At 40.5% G+C, this 16,497-nt stretch overlaps 2 protein-coding genes across 3 annotated transcripts in view; one reads left to right on the top strand and one right to left on the bottom strand.

Moving 5' to 3' along the window:
* Positions 1 to 15,699, bottom strand: part of Osi1 (Osiris 1) — a 90,214-nt gene extending 74,515 nt beyond the window's left edge. The window contains exon 1 of the mRNA XM_070207459.1: positions 15,580 to 15,699. Coding sequence (XP_070063560.1) covers positions 15,580 to 15,600 — 21 coding nt within the window. The 5' untranslated portion in view covers positions 15,601 to 15,699. The remainder of the gene's footprint in view (positions 1 to 15,579) is intronic.
* On the top strand, positions 854 to 14,786 carry Gasp (Chitin binding Peritrophin-A domain-containing protein Gasp). Of its 2 annotated transcripts, none has more exons than XM_015169456.3 (5): positions 854 to 1,081; positions 8,966 to 9,175; positions 9,242 to 9,430; positions 9,494 to 9,704; positions 14,637 to 14,786. In XM_015169456.3, exons 1-5 carry the CDS (start codon positions 1,039 to 1,041, stop codon positions 14,689 to 14,691), a joined length of 708 nt encoding a protein of 235 aa, XP_015024942.1. In that variant the 5' UTR covers positions 854 to 1,038; the 3' UTR covers positions 14,692 to 14,786. The 2 variants fall into 2 exon arrangements, with proteins under 2 accessions (XP_015024942.1, XP_002058574.1); XM_002058538.4 differs by lacking the exon at positions 14,637 to 14,786 and adding an exon at positions 10,063 to 10,362 and having other exon boundaries at positions 855 to 1,081.
* Positions 15,700 to 16,497: the final 798 nt, after the last annotated feature.

Below are 16,497 nucleotides of genomic sequence, written 5' to 3' on the forward strand. Positions count from 1 at the left end.
ACACACCCACAAACACACACACACACACACACAAACAATCTATGCAGCCAATGAGGTGAAGTTCAACTATGAAATTCGGTTTTTTTGGGTAGGTAAATAGAAGCCGTGCCCTGAGACCGGCAGCACTCGCCCAGAGTCCCAGGCCATAATTAGCTACAAGCGTCAACAACAACTCGAAATAGATGCTAGTTGCCTACACACACACGCACACACATTCACACACACACACACACACACACACTCGCTGAACTTTCAGGTATAAAATTCCATTTGCAACCCCCGCCTCAAAGTGCAAAACGTAACGCAGCAGATCAATTGAACGCCAGCCGAAATACAACAATGCTTGTCTAGTGTGACGCTGACGTTGACGCTGGCAGCGCTGCTAACGACGCAGGCGACGCGACAGTGCGCTGCGTGCATACAAAACAAGCAACTTACAGTTAAAAGCAACGCGTCGCTTACAATTACAATTACACGAGCGCATACATAGGTGAAATATTGTGAGAGCGAGGGAGAGCGAAGGCGAGAGCGAGTGAGCCAGCGCGCCAGCGAAAGGAAGAGAGATGGCCAAGACACACGGGCGCGACAGAGAGAGAGAGAGAGAGGGAGAGAGAAGCAGCGACTGTGAGCAACACACAACAAAGCTGACTGCTATGAGCCCCGCATGGCTGCCTGCGCCGCTTGCTGGGGTACCGTTGCAAACGTCGGTTGTCGGTGAACGTGCGCCGTCGCTGCGAGCGGCGCAGTCAGCGCCAGCCGACGCCAGCGTCGCTGCCGCCGTCAGCGTCGGCGTTCTCTGGATTGTTCGCGGCTGGCGCGCATGCGCAGCGGTATAAAAAGCTCCCGCAACAGCCACAGCCACACACAGTTTCAAGTCGTCGGTCCAAGTGGTGCGCTATATCAAAGTTTTGTTCAAGTGCTGCGAGCCGCCTGCCTACCCCCCTCTACTTTAAGATTCGGTTACGTTTCGTCGAGCAACGGTTAAAAGCGTTATTACCAAATACACAACAACAACAACAACAACAACAGCAAAACACAATGAAGAAATTTATAGTTGTATTTGTGGCATTATTCGGAGCCGGTATGTATTATCTGTTAGTTATATGATGTTGAAGAGCAAGAGAAAGCAAAAGTATAAAGAGAAGAAATCACGCTCGAGGAGCCCAAACTCTCTCTCTCTCCCCCTCTCTCTCTCTCTCTCTCTCTCTCTCTCTTACGCAATCAGCCTCGCGCTGAAGGACACTTGACAATATGCTCAGCGGCCCAGTGAAAAGAAAGATACAAAATGTGACTTTTGAAATCGAATGTGTTATAAAAGCGGGCGCTTGTGCAACAGGTGATCGGGTGGCTATGATCAACTATCCGGCCCAGCTTGGCCCACTTTTACCAACTTGGCCAATAGCAGGCGGAAAATACGAAATGAAAAACCCAAAAAAAAAAAAAAAACTAAATAAATAAAAAAAAGCGAAGGCGCAAAATCCAAATGCAAACCGTAAGCGTAATCGAGCTGCAGTTGGCTAAGTTGCAGCAATTCCCGACTTGACGTTTACTTGCATTTTCTGTACACACACACACACACACACTCGATTGGTGTATCTATGAGTGACTATCTGTATCTGTAGCTGTTGTGTATCTGTATCTATTGGTTCGCTTCGATTTCATTACCTCATCGCGAGGCGACGCCTTAAAAAGTGCACAAGAAATTGCAACAGAGCTACGGCTGGGGTTCAGCTTGGCTGCATCGCTTACATCATCATCATCATCATCAGCATCATTATCATCTTTGTTATTAATGATCTTTGGGCAACTTTTGGCCACATTTGCATGACATTGACATTGAAATGCTTTTCCAATATTTGCGCAAAAAACTGACAATTTTTGAAACACGTTTCAGGCCGGCTAATTGAAAAGATTGCTGCGCGATTATCTGTTTTTTTTTTTTTTTTTGTTTTGGCGCAGGAATTTTAAATACGCAGCAGCAGCAGCTGCTGTGGCCACGCCCAGTTGGCCCATTAACAAAACTCGTTTCAACTGGGCCATCAAAGTGATTTTAGCCGCAACATTGTTGACGCTTTTTCAACAGGCGAACAAAAGAGCAAAAAGGCAAAATAAAAAAAAAATCACTTTTGGCCAAATTGCGTGCTATGCATTTTGTTGTTGTCTTACTTTTAATTGGCAAAACAATTTTAAAGTTATTAAACTTAACAAGAGCAACATTTAATGGGCCTAAGCAACGCATTGTCAAGTTCAAGTTGTTGTTTTTGCTGTTGCTGCTGTTGCATAACAGCAGCAACTGTTGCTCGGCGGGCCACTCGAAAGCAACTGGCCAAATGGGCAAACACTTGGCCCAAATGTTGCCACAAGCATGCTAATCACAGCGATAAACAATTTAAGCGTTCAAAAGATTTCCGAAAAGCGATGCAAAACACAATAAATTTCCGCATTCGGTTGCGCGACTTTTTTAACCCCCGCCTGCCGCCCCTTTTTTTTATTTTTGTGGCGCGTTGTTGTTGCTGCTGGATTTTTGCATTGGCTGGCTGCTGCGGTTTAGTATCAGCAGCAGCAGCAGCAGCAGCAGAAAAAGCGTAACAAATGCAAACAATATATATATGTGTGTGTGTGTGTGTGTGTTGCCATTTTGTTATTGCCACACCACAGCAACAACAACAACAGCAGCAGCAGCAGCAGCAGCAAGTCACGCTTGAAAAGTTTTTATTTTGTGGCAACAAAATCAAACGAAATGGCCAAAACACACACGCACACACACACACACACCCAGCTGCGCGAGCTATAGCTTGCATTAGTGGCACAACAAACACACACACACACGCACACACACACATTAGCTGGATATCTGCGCTGATTTATGGGGCCAGGCAAGTGTAGCGCGCGGCTTGGCCCAAACTAAAAACAACAACAAATGCGAGCAGAAAGAAAAAATGTATATACAAATAAAAATACGCCACTCGAAAGTCAATTTGCGTGCCACATTTCTGTATTTTTTCTCCTTTTTTTTTTTTGGCCCCAGCTCAGGCTGTCGCCGAAGCGTTAAATTTGAAAAATAAATCTATAACTTTTTCGGCGCGCGGCTCACATGGGCTAAGACGGATTTGTGGCTCAGTATGTGACGCGTCAGAAACTATTCGAATATATGACACGGATGACGCACACAAGACACGCGCCAGCTCTCAACAACAACAACAACAACAACAACCGCTGCAGCAACAACAGCAACAACAGCAACAACAACAACACACAACAACAATCAACATTAGGCAAACAATTGAAAGGCAGATTAACCCACATATGTGGCATGCCGGCAGCAGCTAGGTGGGCAAATATTTAAATATCATTATGGCGCTATAGGGCAAAAACTGTTTTTGGCCAAAAAGAACAAGCGCCCCAAGAAGGCAACAACATTTAGCGGAAATGCCGCCAAAAGAGCTGTTGTTGTTGTTGTTGTTGTTGTTGCTAGGTAAATACCAACAAAGCCGAAGTGGGGCCAACAACGAAACGAGACGAAACGAAATGAAATGAAACGTGCTTAAATGTCAGCAATTTTCTTGATTTATATGGCCGGCAATGTCTTGACGCTAGCAGGGCCTCCAGACAACAATGCCAACAACAACAACAACAACAACAACAACAACACAAGCAACAACAACAAGCCCAAATGATAGATAGTTACAAGTGCCACAAAACACCTATTGTGAAGGTAGCAAAATAATACAACCACAGCTCTGATTGCAGCTCTTGCGGCTAACGATTATGAGTCGGAATACATATATATATATATATATATATATATACACACATTGGCAGAGGTCTGGCAGGGAAACTCTCAGCAGTTGGCTTCAAGTGTTTTTCGCTGGAATTTGTTGCCTTTCGAGTGGGTGTGCGTGTCTGTGTGTGTATGTGTGTGCACTTCTAGTTCATTGAACTGCACTCTGTTGATTTTCATATTTATGAGTCACAACTGTAGCTGCAGCAGTCTGCATGACATGAAATGCAAATTTGTCATTATTTGTCATGATATCATTTGCAGGACACGTAGCCATAAAAAATGTGATATGCATCTAGAAAGGAATGCCATAAGATGACAGGCCAATTGATGAATGGCTTGATCGAGCTACGGCTTAGCTCAGACTGCGCTGATCCTTAACCACAAAAGGTTAGACACGTCCACAAGTTAGTTTGTCTGCGTTCCAATTAATTGAGATCCTAACTGAAATATCGTTTGAGCTTAAACGAATATTAAATTCGATTTGTTTTATTTTTCTTATAAATTACAGCCTGTTTTTTCTATGGGAAGAAACAATTATTTCTTGTGCAACATTTCGAAATTGTTTTCGATTTTTAAATTGTTATGCCTTAGAATTTTTTTATGGACTACCCTTAATGCTTGATTCACTGCAATAGTAAATCTGAGTGCGTATAGACTTGGCTGCCTTTCCCATCGAGATCATTATGCATAGGTCCGATTTTGTTTACATGCTTCAATTCATTTATTTTCAACTTCAATTGACTTCAGAGCTTATTTTAGGCAACGATATTCTTCTTCTTTTAAAATTCGACTTTAACGAAGCAAGATTTATCGCATTTAGATAGAAAGTGCTGAGCACACTTGGCTTAAGGATCGAGGCTAACGCACGGCTAAAGAGTTATTGTTTAAAACAAGTGACATAGAAAAGGAACGAATATATACATAGGAGAGGTACAGTGCCTGCAAGCTCTGGGATTCGAAAGAATAGCCTTGACTCTCCTTGAAAAGCCAAGCATATTTGTGAGCTAAAGATAGTCCGAAGGATTACCTTTTATATATACTTATATATATATTATTTTCACCTTAGCTACCCTGCGATATGGCGTACGACTAGATAATTAAATAAATTGCACAATTATAACTCTCACTCGCCGCCCCATTTGGGAATTAATTGACTGGCGGGCGAGGGGGGCGGGGAGCGGTGTCTGTAATAATAAATGTAATGCTCTGCCATGTGCATATCACATATCATTTGGCATTGTTGTGAATTAATAATGTAGTTGCAAATTGTGAATGTATTCATTGTTTAAGTTAAATTATTCATTTATTTGTATTATTTGCATCTTGACAATGTCTGTCATTTAGGTGAAACATAAATTAATTCAATTTCATATATAGTTATATTTTTTTTTGTCTTGCGCTTTTTATTTATTAATTTCTGCATTATGAGGCGCTTTATCAGCCTGTGTGTGTGTGTGTTTGTGTGTGTACAGTTTTGGTTAATTAAATGATTATGTTAATGGACGACCGGATGAACAGCAGTAGATATAAAAAACAACAAAAACAACAGCCAGAGGAATGATATGCATTCAACCGACAAGACCAATACAATTGGCGGTTTGACTGTTAAAATGTCAATACAAATTTATTATTAAAACAAACACACAAACACACACACACACAGCTATATTGTTTACAAAAAACTGTAAATAAAAAACGTAATTAAGCGCTCAAAATTGATAGATAAAACAATTATTGCAAACAGCAAATTAAACAACATGCAACATGCGGCAGGGCAAGGCAAGGCAATCAGTCTGGCCAAGTAAAGCCCGCTAATTTACGAGATTGGCCAATTGGCCAGTTAAGGCGTGTGCCATATTTAAAATGCAGGGCGTGCCGACCGGAAATGTCGCCCAAAAGAACCCAGAGACAGCACAGCTCAGACACCGGCGAGTGGGTTAGCAGTAGTAGGTATGTGGCAAATGTGCAAATGTGCCCGATTCTTGTCCAACCGGTTCTCAAATGCCGCCTAGAATTGAGTTTTTGCTTTCGTTTTCATTTAGCGGGGCAGCTTCTAGAACGAATTAATTAGCAGTTAAAATATTCCAGAAATGACATCAGTTGTTGTCGATTGTTATTTATAAAATCAATCAAGGAAATTCCAAGGAAGATACGCTTAAAATTAAGCATCCAAATCGGAGAATGGTTTCTTAATTTATATGCATGTGGTAAACATTTCTTTACTACTGAGAACAGAAGCAGAAAAAAAATAAAAATAATAATAAAGGAAGAGGTTTTAATCAAGAAGAAATTGTAGAGCTCACATTTAAGAAGCCTTTGTATGCATATGCTTGATAGAATTTCTTGAGGAATACAAATTTTTAAAAATATAAAAGCTTAGGGAAATTAACAGTACTTAGCGCCCTTTAGCGGCATTCTGATCAATGTCCAGTTAATTTTCATTAGAGCAAGCCGCTCACTTTTCTACTTTGGTAAATGTTACAAATTTATTGCGTATACGCCAGTTGGGCCAGCAGTTAGCAGCAGCTGCTCAAAGGTAATTGTTTAGTTAACATGTGGTATTTACGCTGCGCGACAAATGCACACACCCCACACACACACATCTATACATAACTGAATGTAATCATCAGTGTGGGCATGGCAGTACAGTGTGTACATATGTAAGCGCATTAGTGCTGCGGTCTGCTGCTGTGGCTGCCACTGTTGCCGCCAGAGGCCATGCCATGCCCCTTCGCCATGACGCATTTCTATTGCCTGTTTGCCTCAGAGGGCTGCCAGTTGTGGCTGGCACTGGGACTGGGACTGGGACTGGGACTGGGACTGGGGCTGGGGCTGGGGCTGGGGCTGGGGCTGGTGCTGCACTTGGGTTGAATTGCGCTTTTTGTGCATTGCTTCAGTTGTTGCAACAACAAAACTAAATTATTATAACTGTTGGCTGCGTACACTCCGAGAGTTTGGCTTTGTTTGTTAGTTGTTAAATGTTGTGTGTACATATGCGAGAGAGTCCCTCTCTCTCCATCTCCCCCTCTCACTGTGTGCTCAGCTGCTAAGTGCTTGAAAGTGCCTGTTTGAAATGGCATTGCGTTTGCAGGCACACCTGAGCTGGCGCTGGGCAGCAGCAGCATTAGAGCTTCTGTTGTAACCAAAAACTGTGCCCTGAAAATTACTCAACAAGTTGTATGTGCATAAAATCTTTATTATCTTTGGTTTTTCCCAAAACTCATAAACAGGCCAAATTGCAAAAAGTAAATTGTTATTATATTTCACAATAATTGCTGTCTGCCAAACTCTTGTTTTAATAGTTAGAGCCGCAAAAAGTCATTTTTTGTTTGTTTATATTTAAAACTAAAAAGCATAAAAAACTGGCAAGAATAAATAAAGTTATGTGAGATTCTATTACTTTATTATTACCCAACCTCAAAATATTTTTACGAAAAGTTTTAATTTGTTTTCAAGCAAAACTCCAATTCAGAGAAATAAGGTTATGCAAAATTAACATAAATAAATTGTTAGAAGATATATTTTTTATGCTCAGATCTACTTTAAAATTATATTAAAATTATATTTAAATTGTTTTCTCAAATAAGTTCATATAAAAATTAATTGAAAATTCATATTTTGACTTAACCTCTTGCTAATCAAAAAACTGACTACTGACTATATCGAAATATCTCCATAATTAACAATATTAGAGCAAACAAGTGAAAGGTCAGGGGGAGATCATGTTTATTTTACTTTATAATGCAATTGACTAACTGCTCCCAACTGACCCGCTGACCAAAAGTTCAAATAATAAATATAAGCCCAAATTTATAAAGGTATGTGAGTGTGTGTGTCTGTGTGTGTGTGTGTGTGTGCAGTTGATGAGTGTGTTTACACACACATAAACACACACAAAATAAATTCCATATGAAAACAAAGTTTTTAATTAAATTCTGCAAATAATTTGATAATCGCCAACGGTTTTGATTTCTGTTCTGTGCACAACAAACTTTTATGTATATTAAATTTGATATTTGATTAGTTTACACAACATGAAAATTGCATGTTGTTTGGTTTATCAAGTGTTGCCTCAGGCTTAGTATCCTTTTTTTTCCCCCCCCACATATATTTATTTATTTATTCTTTTGCCAATCTTTTTGGCCCCATTCATGTGGTGACGCCCTCCTGGGGAGGCGTGGCAGGTGTGGCAGGCTACACTTCTGATTGGGCATTTGTAGCCCGACCGCAGTTTTGCGGCTTTGCAATTAGATTATCACACAAGGTCGGGGGCGGGGGTAGGGCGGTCTAGGGCCCAGGACACTTGCATTTGTTCATTTTGTTGCGAATTCGTTTGGCAAATGTTAAAAACGTGAATAATTATTTGCTGGCTGCCGCTGCTGCCATTTGATTTCGATTTGCAGTGAAACGAAATTAAATAAAATAAAATAAAATAAAATCAAATGCATTGCCGAGTGTAGGCTAAAAAATACCGCATTAGTTGGGGTATATAAATGCAATTTAGTTCGTTACGCTGTGCGGTTGCACTAAGCTCATACGGCAAGAGGGTTGAGGGGCGAGCAGCAGGGGGCAGACAGAGCTAGAGGCGACGATAAGTCCTTGGTGGCGCGTTTCAGGTGCTTCAACCCAGCCGCACAGGGTTCGGTATGGATGTCGATATTGTCGGCGGTGACGCTGTAATTTCATCGCCAAAACAAAGTACAGAAAACAACAAAAAAGAGAAACAACAGCCAGCGCAAAAAGTAAATGCAGTTGGCCCTGAGCTGTCAACGCAACACACACGTGTGTGTGTGTGTGAACTGGTGTGTGTGTGTGTATCTCAGATCTCTAGAGCTGTCTGTTGAAAGTTGCCAGCAAGATTTATTGGCAGCCATCGTCTGGGACGACTTTTTAAAGTGAATGCCTTTTGCACAAGTTGACAAATTGTTGTGCGCGTGTGCGTGTGTGTGTGTGTGTGTGTGTGTGTGTGTATCATGTAAATATGCGCCTGTATATTTATGTTGATGTGTGTAACAATTAGCCGGCCATTTGGCATTGGCCATGCAATTACTCTGGGGGCCACTTTGGGGCCTATTAGGCTCCACGCCTCGCTCGCATAAATAATGCCAACAAATTGATTTCAATTAGTTTGAAATTTCTATGCACTGTAGTCTAATTTGTGCACTTTCTCCACTCTTTCAGCTGTCGCCCAACAGAGCTTCAAGTGTCCGGATGACTTTGGCTTCTATCCACACGAGACGTCCTGCGACAAGTACTGGAAGTGCGACAATGGCGTCTCCGAGCTAAAGACCTGCGGCAATGGCCTGGCCTTCGATGCCACAGACTCAAAATTCCTCACGGAGAACTGCGACTATCTGCACAATGTCGAGTGCGGCGAACGCACCGAGCTGGGTGAGTTAACACTCAAAAACAGATCTACGTCTTATCTGAGATTCTAAATGAATGTTTTTTGTGCAGAGCCGCCAATTACCACGCCGCATTGCTCGCGTTTGTACGGCATCTTCCCCGATGAGAACAAGTGCGATGTGTTCTGGAACTGCTGGAACGGCGAGCCATCCAGATACCAGTGCTCACCCGGTCTGGCCTACGATCGTGATGCACGCGTTTGCATGTGGGCCGACCAGGTGCCCGAGTGCAAGAACGAAGGTGAGTTTAAAAACTGAACTGCCAACATTTTGTTTCCTTTAACTAAATGTTTAATGCTTGCAGAGGTTGCCAATGGCTTTGCCTGCCCGGCAGCTGGTGAGCTGGCCAATACCGGCTCGTTCTCCCGTCATGCACATCCCGAGGATTGCCGCAAGTACTATATTTGCCTGGAGGGCGTGGCACGCGAATATGGCTGCCCCATCGGCACAGTTTTCAAGATCGGCGACAGCGATGGCACCGGCAACTGCGAGGATCCTGAGGATGTTCCCGGCTGGTAAGTTGACTATTTATTTTGTTTTGCTTTTTATTATCGACCTTATGCGTGTATACACTATATTAAGCACTTGGGTTTTGCTTGTTTTTGTTGTTAATTGTTTTTGCTTGGAAACGTTGATTTTGAGTTTCGAATGTACCTTGCCACGCTTGCACCACAGACCACAGTCCACAACTCAAAGCCGCCTCTCGTTAGCACCCATCACAACAGACTCGATTCTTTCACTAACCTCTTATCACACACACACACACACACACACACACTCAGTCACACACACACACACAGTCACACTCATTTACATACATTTCTCTTGGCCTATTCTCACATATGTCTTTACCTCGTCCCTTTACAATTGCAGCGAAGACTACTATGGTGATCTGGACTTGAAGAGCATCCGCAAAAGCGAGCTTCTAGCTGGATTGAACACTGAAGGTCGCACTAAGAGCGCGCCCAAAACCAAAGCTGCCACCTCATAAACATAACAACAACTAATAAAAAAAAAAAAAAAAAACAATTAAAAAATGAAAAAGAAATACTATAACAAGAACAAAAAGAAACTACAACAACTACAACAATATCAATTCAACTCCTTGGCCCCCAACTTTCCTACTCTCACATATCACAAAGTCACCTCTAACAAATTGATAAAAAACAAAAATTGAATGAAAAGAAAAGAAATACTCAAAATCAATCTATTTTCTACTATATATCACATCAGTTTTCATTCTATCCTTTCGTTATTTTTTTGTTTAACCTATTCATGAGTCAAATTGTTGATAGATATACATATATATGTTCGGTGTCTTCCAAATTTTTGAAAATCTTGAGAACATGTTGTGTAATGAAATGTGCGAAAAAACAAAAGTGTAAACAACATCGAGGAGAGAGAGAAAAATATCTTTCAAATTGAAGAGTAAAATTGAGAGATTTGTACATTTAAGTGATCTTTGTTTATAAGCTTATAATTTTATTTTATACATAAAAACAAAAAATATACACAAAAAACTAAAAAACAAAAAACCAACAAATTTAGTTATTTTTATGCGACATTTATTACGTTAGATTCCGATTGAATAGAAACGTATTTTCTGGCTTTGCATAAAGATGTAAAGCTTCTTAAATTAAGAAAGAATGGGGTGTTTCGCCTTAAGTTATTAATTTTATATACGAATCTATGCGAATCCCTACACATGCATCTATAAAAGAAGTCAAGTCAAAGTTTAATATGAGCTGTTGCTTATTTCTCGGTAAATTCAATTCATTTGTAAAATGTTCCTTTTTGAATTACTTTAATGATAATTGTTAAAGATGTTTGCCTAATCAAGCTCAAATCATATCTGAAATGAAGCCTTAAACTTTCATAATCCTCATCACACCAACTAGTCCATTTAACAGAATTTGTACTTCTCTCATGGTATTTATTTCATAAAAATGCTTTAGTTCGGAATAAAGAAAGAAGAGTGTGTGGCCAACTAAGATTTTTATTCAAGATCTTGACATTTATCAACATTAAAAGTTGATGAACTATCAGAGTTTTTTCGTTAAGCTGAAGCTGTGATACTGAGCATCGAGTTTATAGTACGTAACATTTTTCGACTAGACTATCAAATCTTAGAGTTTTTAAATTTCATACACTTCAAATAATCCAAATCGTTATCATATTTTTTACCTATACCTCTTGATGTCCCAATCTGAAGACGTACTGAAAGTAAAACCGAGCAGGACCTAGCCCAAAGTTGAGCTGCCCGAGCGACCCCACGAGTTAAAGCTCTATTTGAGCAACTAGAGGTCGAACAATTTTTGGCTGGGAAAAGTACGAGCAAAACTCGTAAACACTCGTAAATTATTTATAATTTTGCCATTGGGCTGTTGGCACATGAGGCGGGCTCGGGGTGTTGGGGGTGGTGTTTTGGGGGTGTGTCTGGGGGGCGTGTGTTTTTGCGCTATTTCGTTTGGCTGAGTTTGCCATCTAAAGTCGTAGAGTCTGCAAATAATAAGTAAACAGAAAACTTTACGACGCCAGCCATATTTGTCGCAAATGAAAAGTTGGCAGCCATTTCGACTGCCCAGGAAGTCTTTGCCAATTCGGCGTCGACAGCGGCAGCGGCGTCGACTGCGGCGTCAGCGTCGTTGACATCTTTTGAAATGCACAAGAACTTTGTTAATTATTCATTAGATTCTATAAACAAAAACGCGATACAAAAACTTTAAATGAATTTTCAAATTATCAACACAATTGCAGGCAGAACCAACACACACACACACACACACACACACACACACACACACACACACACACACAGGAAGAGAGACAGACACACACACACACACGCACACACACACTAGCACGTGGGCAGCGACAGCGAGGCAGGCGGGCGGTTGGCTGCCCCACTAAATCATAAAAGTGGGCAAAACTTTACTATGCCTTGACTTTTGCGTGTGTGTGCTTAAATGTGCGTGAGTGTGTGTGTGGTGTGTGTGCATAGCCACACACACACACACACATTCGCCTACACTTGCCACATTTTTGAAAGAGTTTTAAAACTAATTAAATAAAAATTATAAAACTGCAGGAACTCAAGGCGCAGCCAAGGCAAAAGCACACATTTAGTTAGCCTGTGTGTTAGAGTGTGTGTGTGTGTGTGTATGTGTGTGTGTGTGTGTGTGTGTGTGTGTGTGTGTGTGTGTGTGTGCGGGGGCAGAACTTACTGGCGAATGTTTAACGGCGCGCGTAAAGGACTGCACCATTTTTGAAAATTAGTACAAAGTGACCGAAATGCACATAATTCGCCTCAGCTCAAAACTGCGGCAACAGACAGAAAGAGAGAGGGAGAGAGAGAGAGGGGGGGGGATATACGCACACAAATCCCGGCAAGAACAGAGCTCTTGTTATCATATTTTGCTTTCACCTGCCTTACAACAGTCGCATGCAGTTGTTGCAAATCTCCAATTAAAAGTTGTTGCACTGGCAACGAGTCCTTTGCCCTGCCGCTGCTGCTGCAACTGAGCAGAATTTTTGTGGCGACGGCAAAATACGCCAAGCACATAAAAGTGTTTTATAAACATAAATGATTAAACAAAGTTGGACAACCCCCGGCTGCCACAGCAGCAACAGTTGCTCTGCCACAAGCACAAGATATTCCGAGGCAAATAGAAATAGAGTCGTGTCCGGGTCCGGGTCCGGGTCCAGGGCTTACAGCAGGACAACTGCTGCTGCTGCTGCTGCTGCTAGCTCTACTGATACAGCTACTGCTGCTGCTGCTGCTGCTGCTACTGCTAGTGCTTTTGCTACTGCAACTGCTGTTGATGGATAATAAGCGCGCTTTAGCTTTCGCCATCTGTCCGCTTGTCTGCGTCTGTGCTGGCTATGAAAATCCTTTTAACGTTTTGACTCTAATTAATTTTAATGATCTTATAAACGCACAGCAAGCACACAAAACTAACAGCAGCCAACTGCCTGCCAATACTAAGCAGCACGGACCACATAAATACACAATATGCTGGCATATATACAGACCGGCTATCCATGCGAGAGCGCATTAGCTGGAACACAGAACAAACAATGTGCAAAAAAGTAAACTAAAGTATGACCATCTGCCGAAGACTATCGCCGAAGTTTAGATACACTTTTAGATAATTGCTGAGCTTGGCTTAAACAAAGATATCGTGATATGTAAGAACTTGACTATCGACCGACAGTTTATATGACAGCCTTCAACCTAAAAGTGAGCCTAGGCAGATGCATTGTAAAGAGTCCAAAAAGTTGTTCATACTTAAACTCCCTTTCAATCGATCGTTTCTATGGCAACTTAATAATATACTGATCTCTGGTTGAAACTGGCATATAAACTGCTAGAAAAAAGTGCAACTTTATAAAATCTCTACTGATGCAGATCAAGAATTGTTATACATATATAGTTTCATATACATATTTGATATCCTTTCATCCATGCGTCACACATGCCGCGACACTATTGTAATACCCTTTAGCCGGAGAGTATAAAAAATAAATTTTATATAAAAAAAAAAAAAAATACACAAAAAGATGGCCAAACAATTTCCGTTCATATTTTTGTTAGCTTAGAATGCCATGTCCTGGGGTTTTGCCCAATTCCATTTAATTTAATTTAATAGCTTTGCGCATTTTGTCATTTGCTGGACCAGACCACATCGCGCATTTTCTATGAAGAGCGCTGCGTGCATGTCCTGCTGCTGCTGTTGATGCCTGACAGCGTCTGCCCGTTCCCGAGTCCGTCGCTCTAAAGGCAATTTGCTGTTTCCCTATGGTCTTTATGTGTGTCTGTGTTTGTGTGTGTGCGGTTGATGTTGTTGTTAATGCGGGATGCCAGGAAACAACAAGCGAGCATCTTCTTTTAATCCTTGATGTCCTGTTGCTTTGCCCTTGCGCCATCCCATTCAGTTGACTGTGACGCAAATCCTTGTACAGTAGCGTTCGCCTTTTCAGCAGAGCTTCGCCACTCGCCACTCTCTTAACAAGTTTTTAACAATATTATTTTTTTTAATTATGGTTTTCATGAAAAAATCTTTTGTTGATTTATTAGACAAAGGACGGGCACTTCAGGCGGGGCATAGCTTTATAAAAGTAGCAATCAGAATGTGCCAGCATGCCACAAAGCGTCGACAAAAAAAAATTTACAAAATCCTCTCTCTGTCACTTAAAATAATTTTGGCCAGCTAACCAAACACACACACACACACAAGCACACACACACACGACACTTGTGTCAAGCGTGGCAGTCGCAACAGCAGAAGAATTTAATTAAACAAATCAACGCAAAGCCAAACCAGAAATTAGTGAATATTACGTATACGCAGCGTAAAACAAACAAATTTATATTTATGCATGTTTCTTTTCATTCCTTTCTTTTTTTTTTTGGTTTTAATATTTTGTGTTTTCTTATTTCTTTATAGCGAGGATTACTACGGCGACGTAGACCTCAAAGCTTTAAAAAAATTGGGCTTTTAAATAATACAAATAAAAAATATGATAAAAAAGAACAAAAACAAAAAAAAAAAAACAAAGCACACAAAAGCCAAGGCAGTTGGGCCAACATCCAGAAATCGCGGCGTAATGAGCAAGAAGCCAGCAGCCAGGAGCCAAAAGGAGCCAAGGGAGCGAGGAGCGAGAAGCGAGAAGCCGCCATAACGGCGGGTTGAAAAGGCTTGCCACACAGCGTTAAGTATGCACAAAGAATATTAAGAAATACTTACACACACACACACACACACAGAGGCACTCGTACACACACACACACACACACACATATATTGTTAAACAGTTGACTTTAAAGACTGAACAAAAGTAGAGACAGCGAAGCCTTAACAAAATGATATAGAATGAAAGCCCACAAGCCCGCAAAATGAACGCGAATCGAACAACATTAAAGTATTTAGTAACCAAGACAATAGCTTAAAGAACAACGCATGCTAAATCCGTACAATATATTATTTTGCTCACATATATTTGGCTTCATTAGCATTCGCCAGGAAACCTCATCCCAAAAAAAAAAAAAAAAAACATAAGCAAAAGCAAAGTCGTAGTTATAAACAGAGCAAAGCTAAAGCAGCAAATGGAAGCAAAGTCAAATTTAAACTTAACTTATTAACCAAATGTCAAAGAAATACATAAACAAATACACAGCCCAAGCACATAATTATTATATGCAATGTATATAGCTGCAATTTATATATTAAGTTTCATAAAAATAAAGTTAAACATTAAAATAAAAATTGAGCAACGCATTTGTTTTAATTGGAAATTATGATATGTGTAATTACCCCAGCACATATTTATGTGTATATATAAAAAGAAAAAAGCGAATAGTTGCATTTGAAACAATTTTTACTGACTTACCGATTGGTAATTGATGCGCATAACGAAAGGAGCTGAGCGTCGGAGCAGCACGCGGAAAGTCGCCGGTTCAAAGTATGATAAAAATTTGTTGTTTTATTTTTGTTTCCTTAATTGCTGATGATTCACAGTGAATAAATCTATAAAAAATATTTAATATATAATTAATATATAATAATATATAAGAAATAATACAAATGGTATAAAAATGGTTGTCGGCGAGGAGACGCTCGAAGTTAAGGGATCGAGTCTAAAAACATAAGAAGAAAAATGTTGTATGTGACTTTATCAAAGAAGAAGTTAAGATAAACGTATCCTAAATTGGGAGCACATTTCTGTTCAAAAACGTTTCAAAATATTGAAATTCTGGAAAACAAGATTCGAAAGAATTATAAGTATTTAAAACCTTAGTCTAATTATTTTTAATATGCCGCATGCAGTGCCTGTGCTCAATGGAGTCTTCTTTAAGCCCTTTGAAGTAACATACTTCACTCTAAACATAACTTTATATGCAATCGATTAGAAGTTAACCCGCTCAGCTCGAAATTTGTATGCACTTCTCTTGGGCTAAGCTAGTTGCATGCAACAAAAGTGGAACATAAAACAAATATTTTAATCAGTCGAACAACAAGCTACGCAGATTGCAGCTGTCCAGAGCTTAGGGCGCATAGTATTAGTATCAACGAATGTCAGAGGCTAGGCCCACAATTTATAGGCCGAACTTAAAGGCACAGAATAGACTGAGAAGCAGTGAGAGCTAACAACCACAACACAGTAAAAACACAACACGCATACGCACTGTTTGCCCAACAAATGCCTTAAACCAAAAAACAAGTAAATAAACAAAACATGCCAGATCTACACACACTCTCTCTCTCACACACACACACACACACAAACACACACACAGGCACACAAATT

The sequence above is a fragment of the Drosophila virilis genome, chromosome 2 (assembly GCF_030788295.1).
Source record: "Drosophila virilis strain 15010-1051.87 chromosome 2, Dvir_AGI_RSII-ME, whole genome shotgun sequence".
Classification (NCBI taxonomy): Eukaryota; Metazoa; Arthropoda; class Insecta; order Diptera; family Drosophilidae; genus Drosophila; species Drosophila virilis.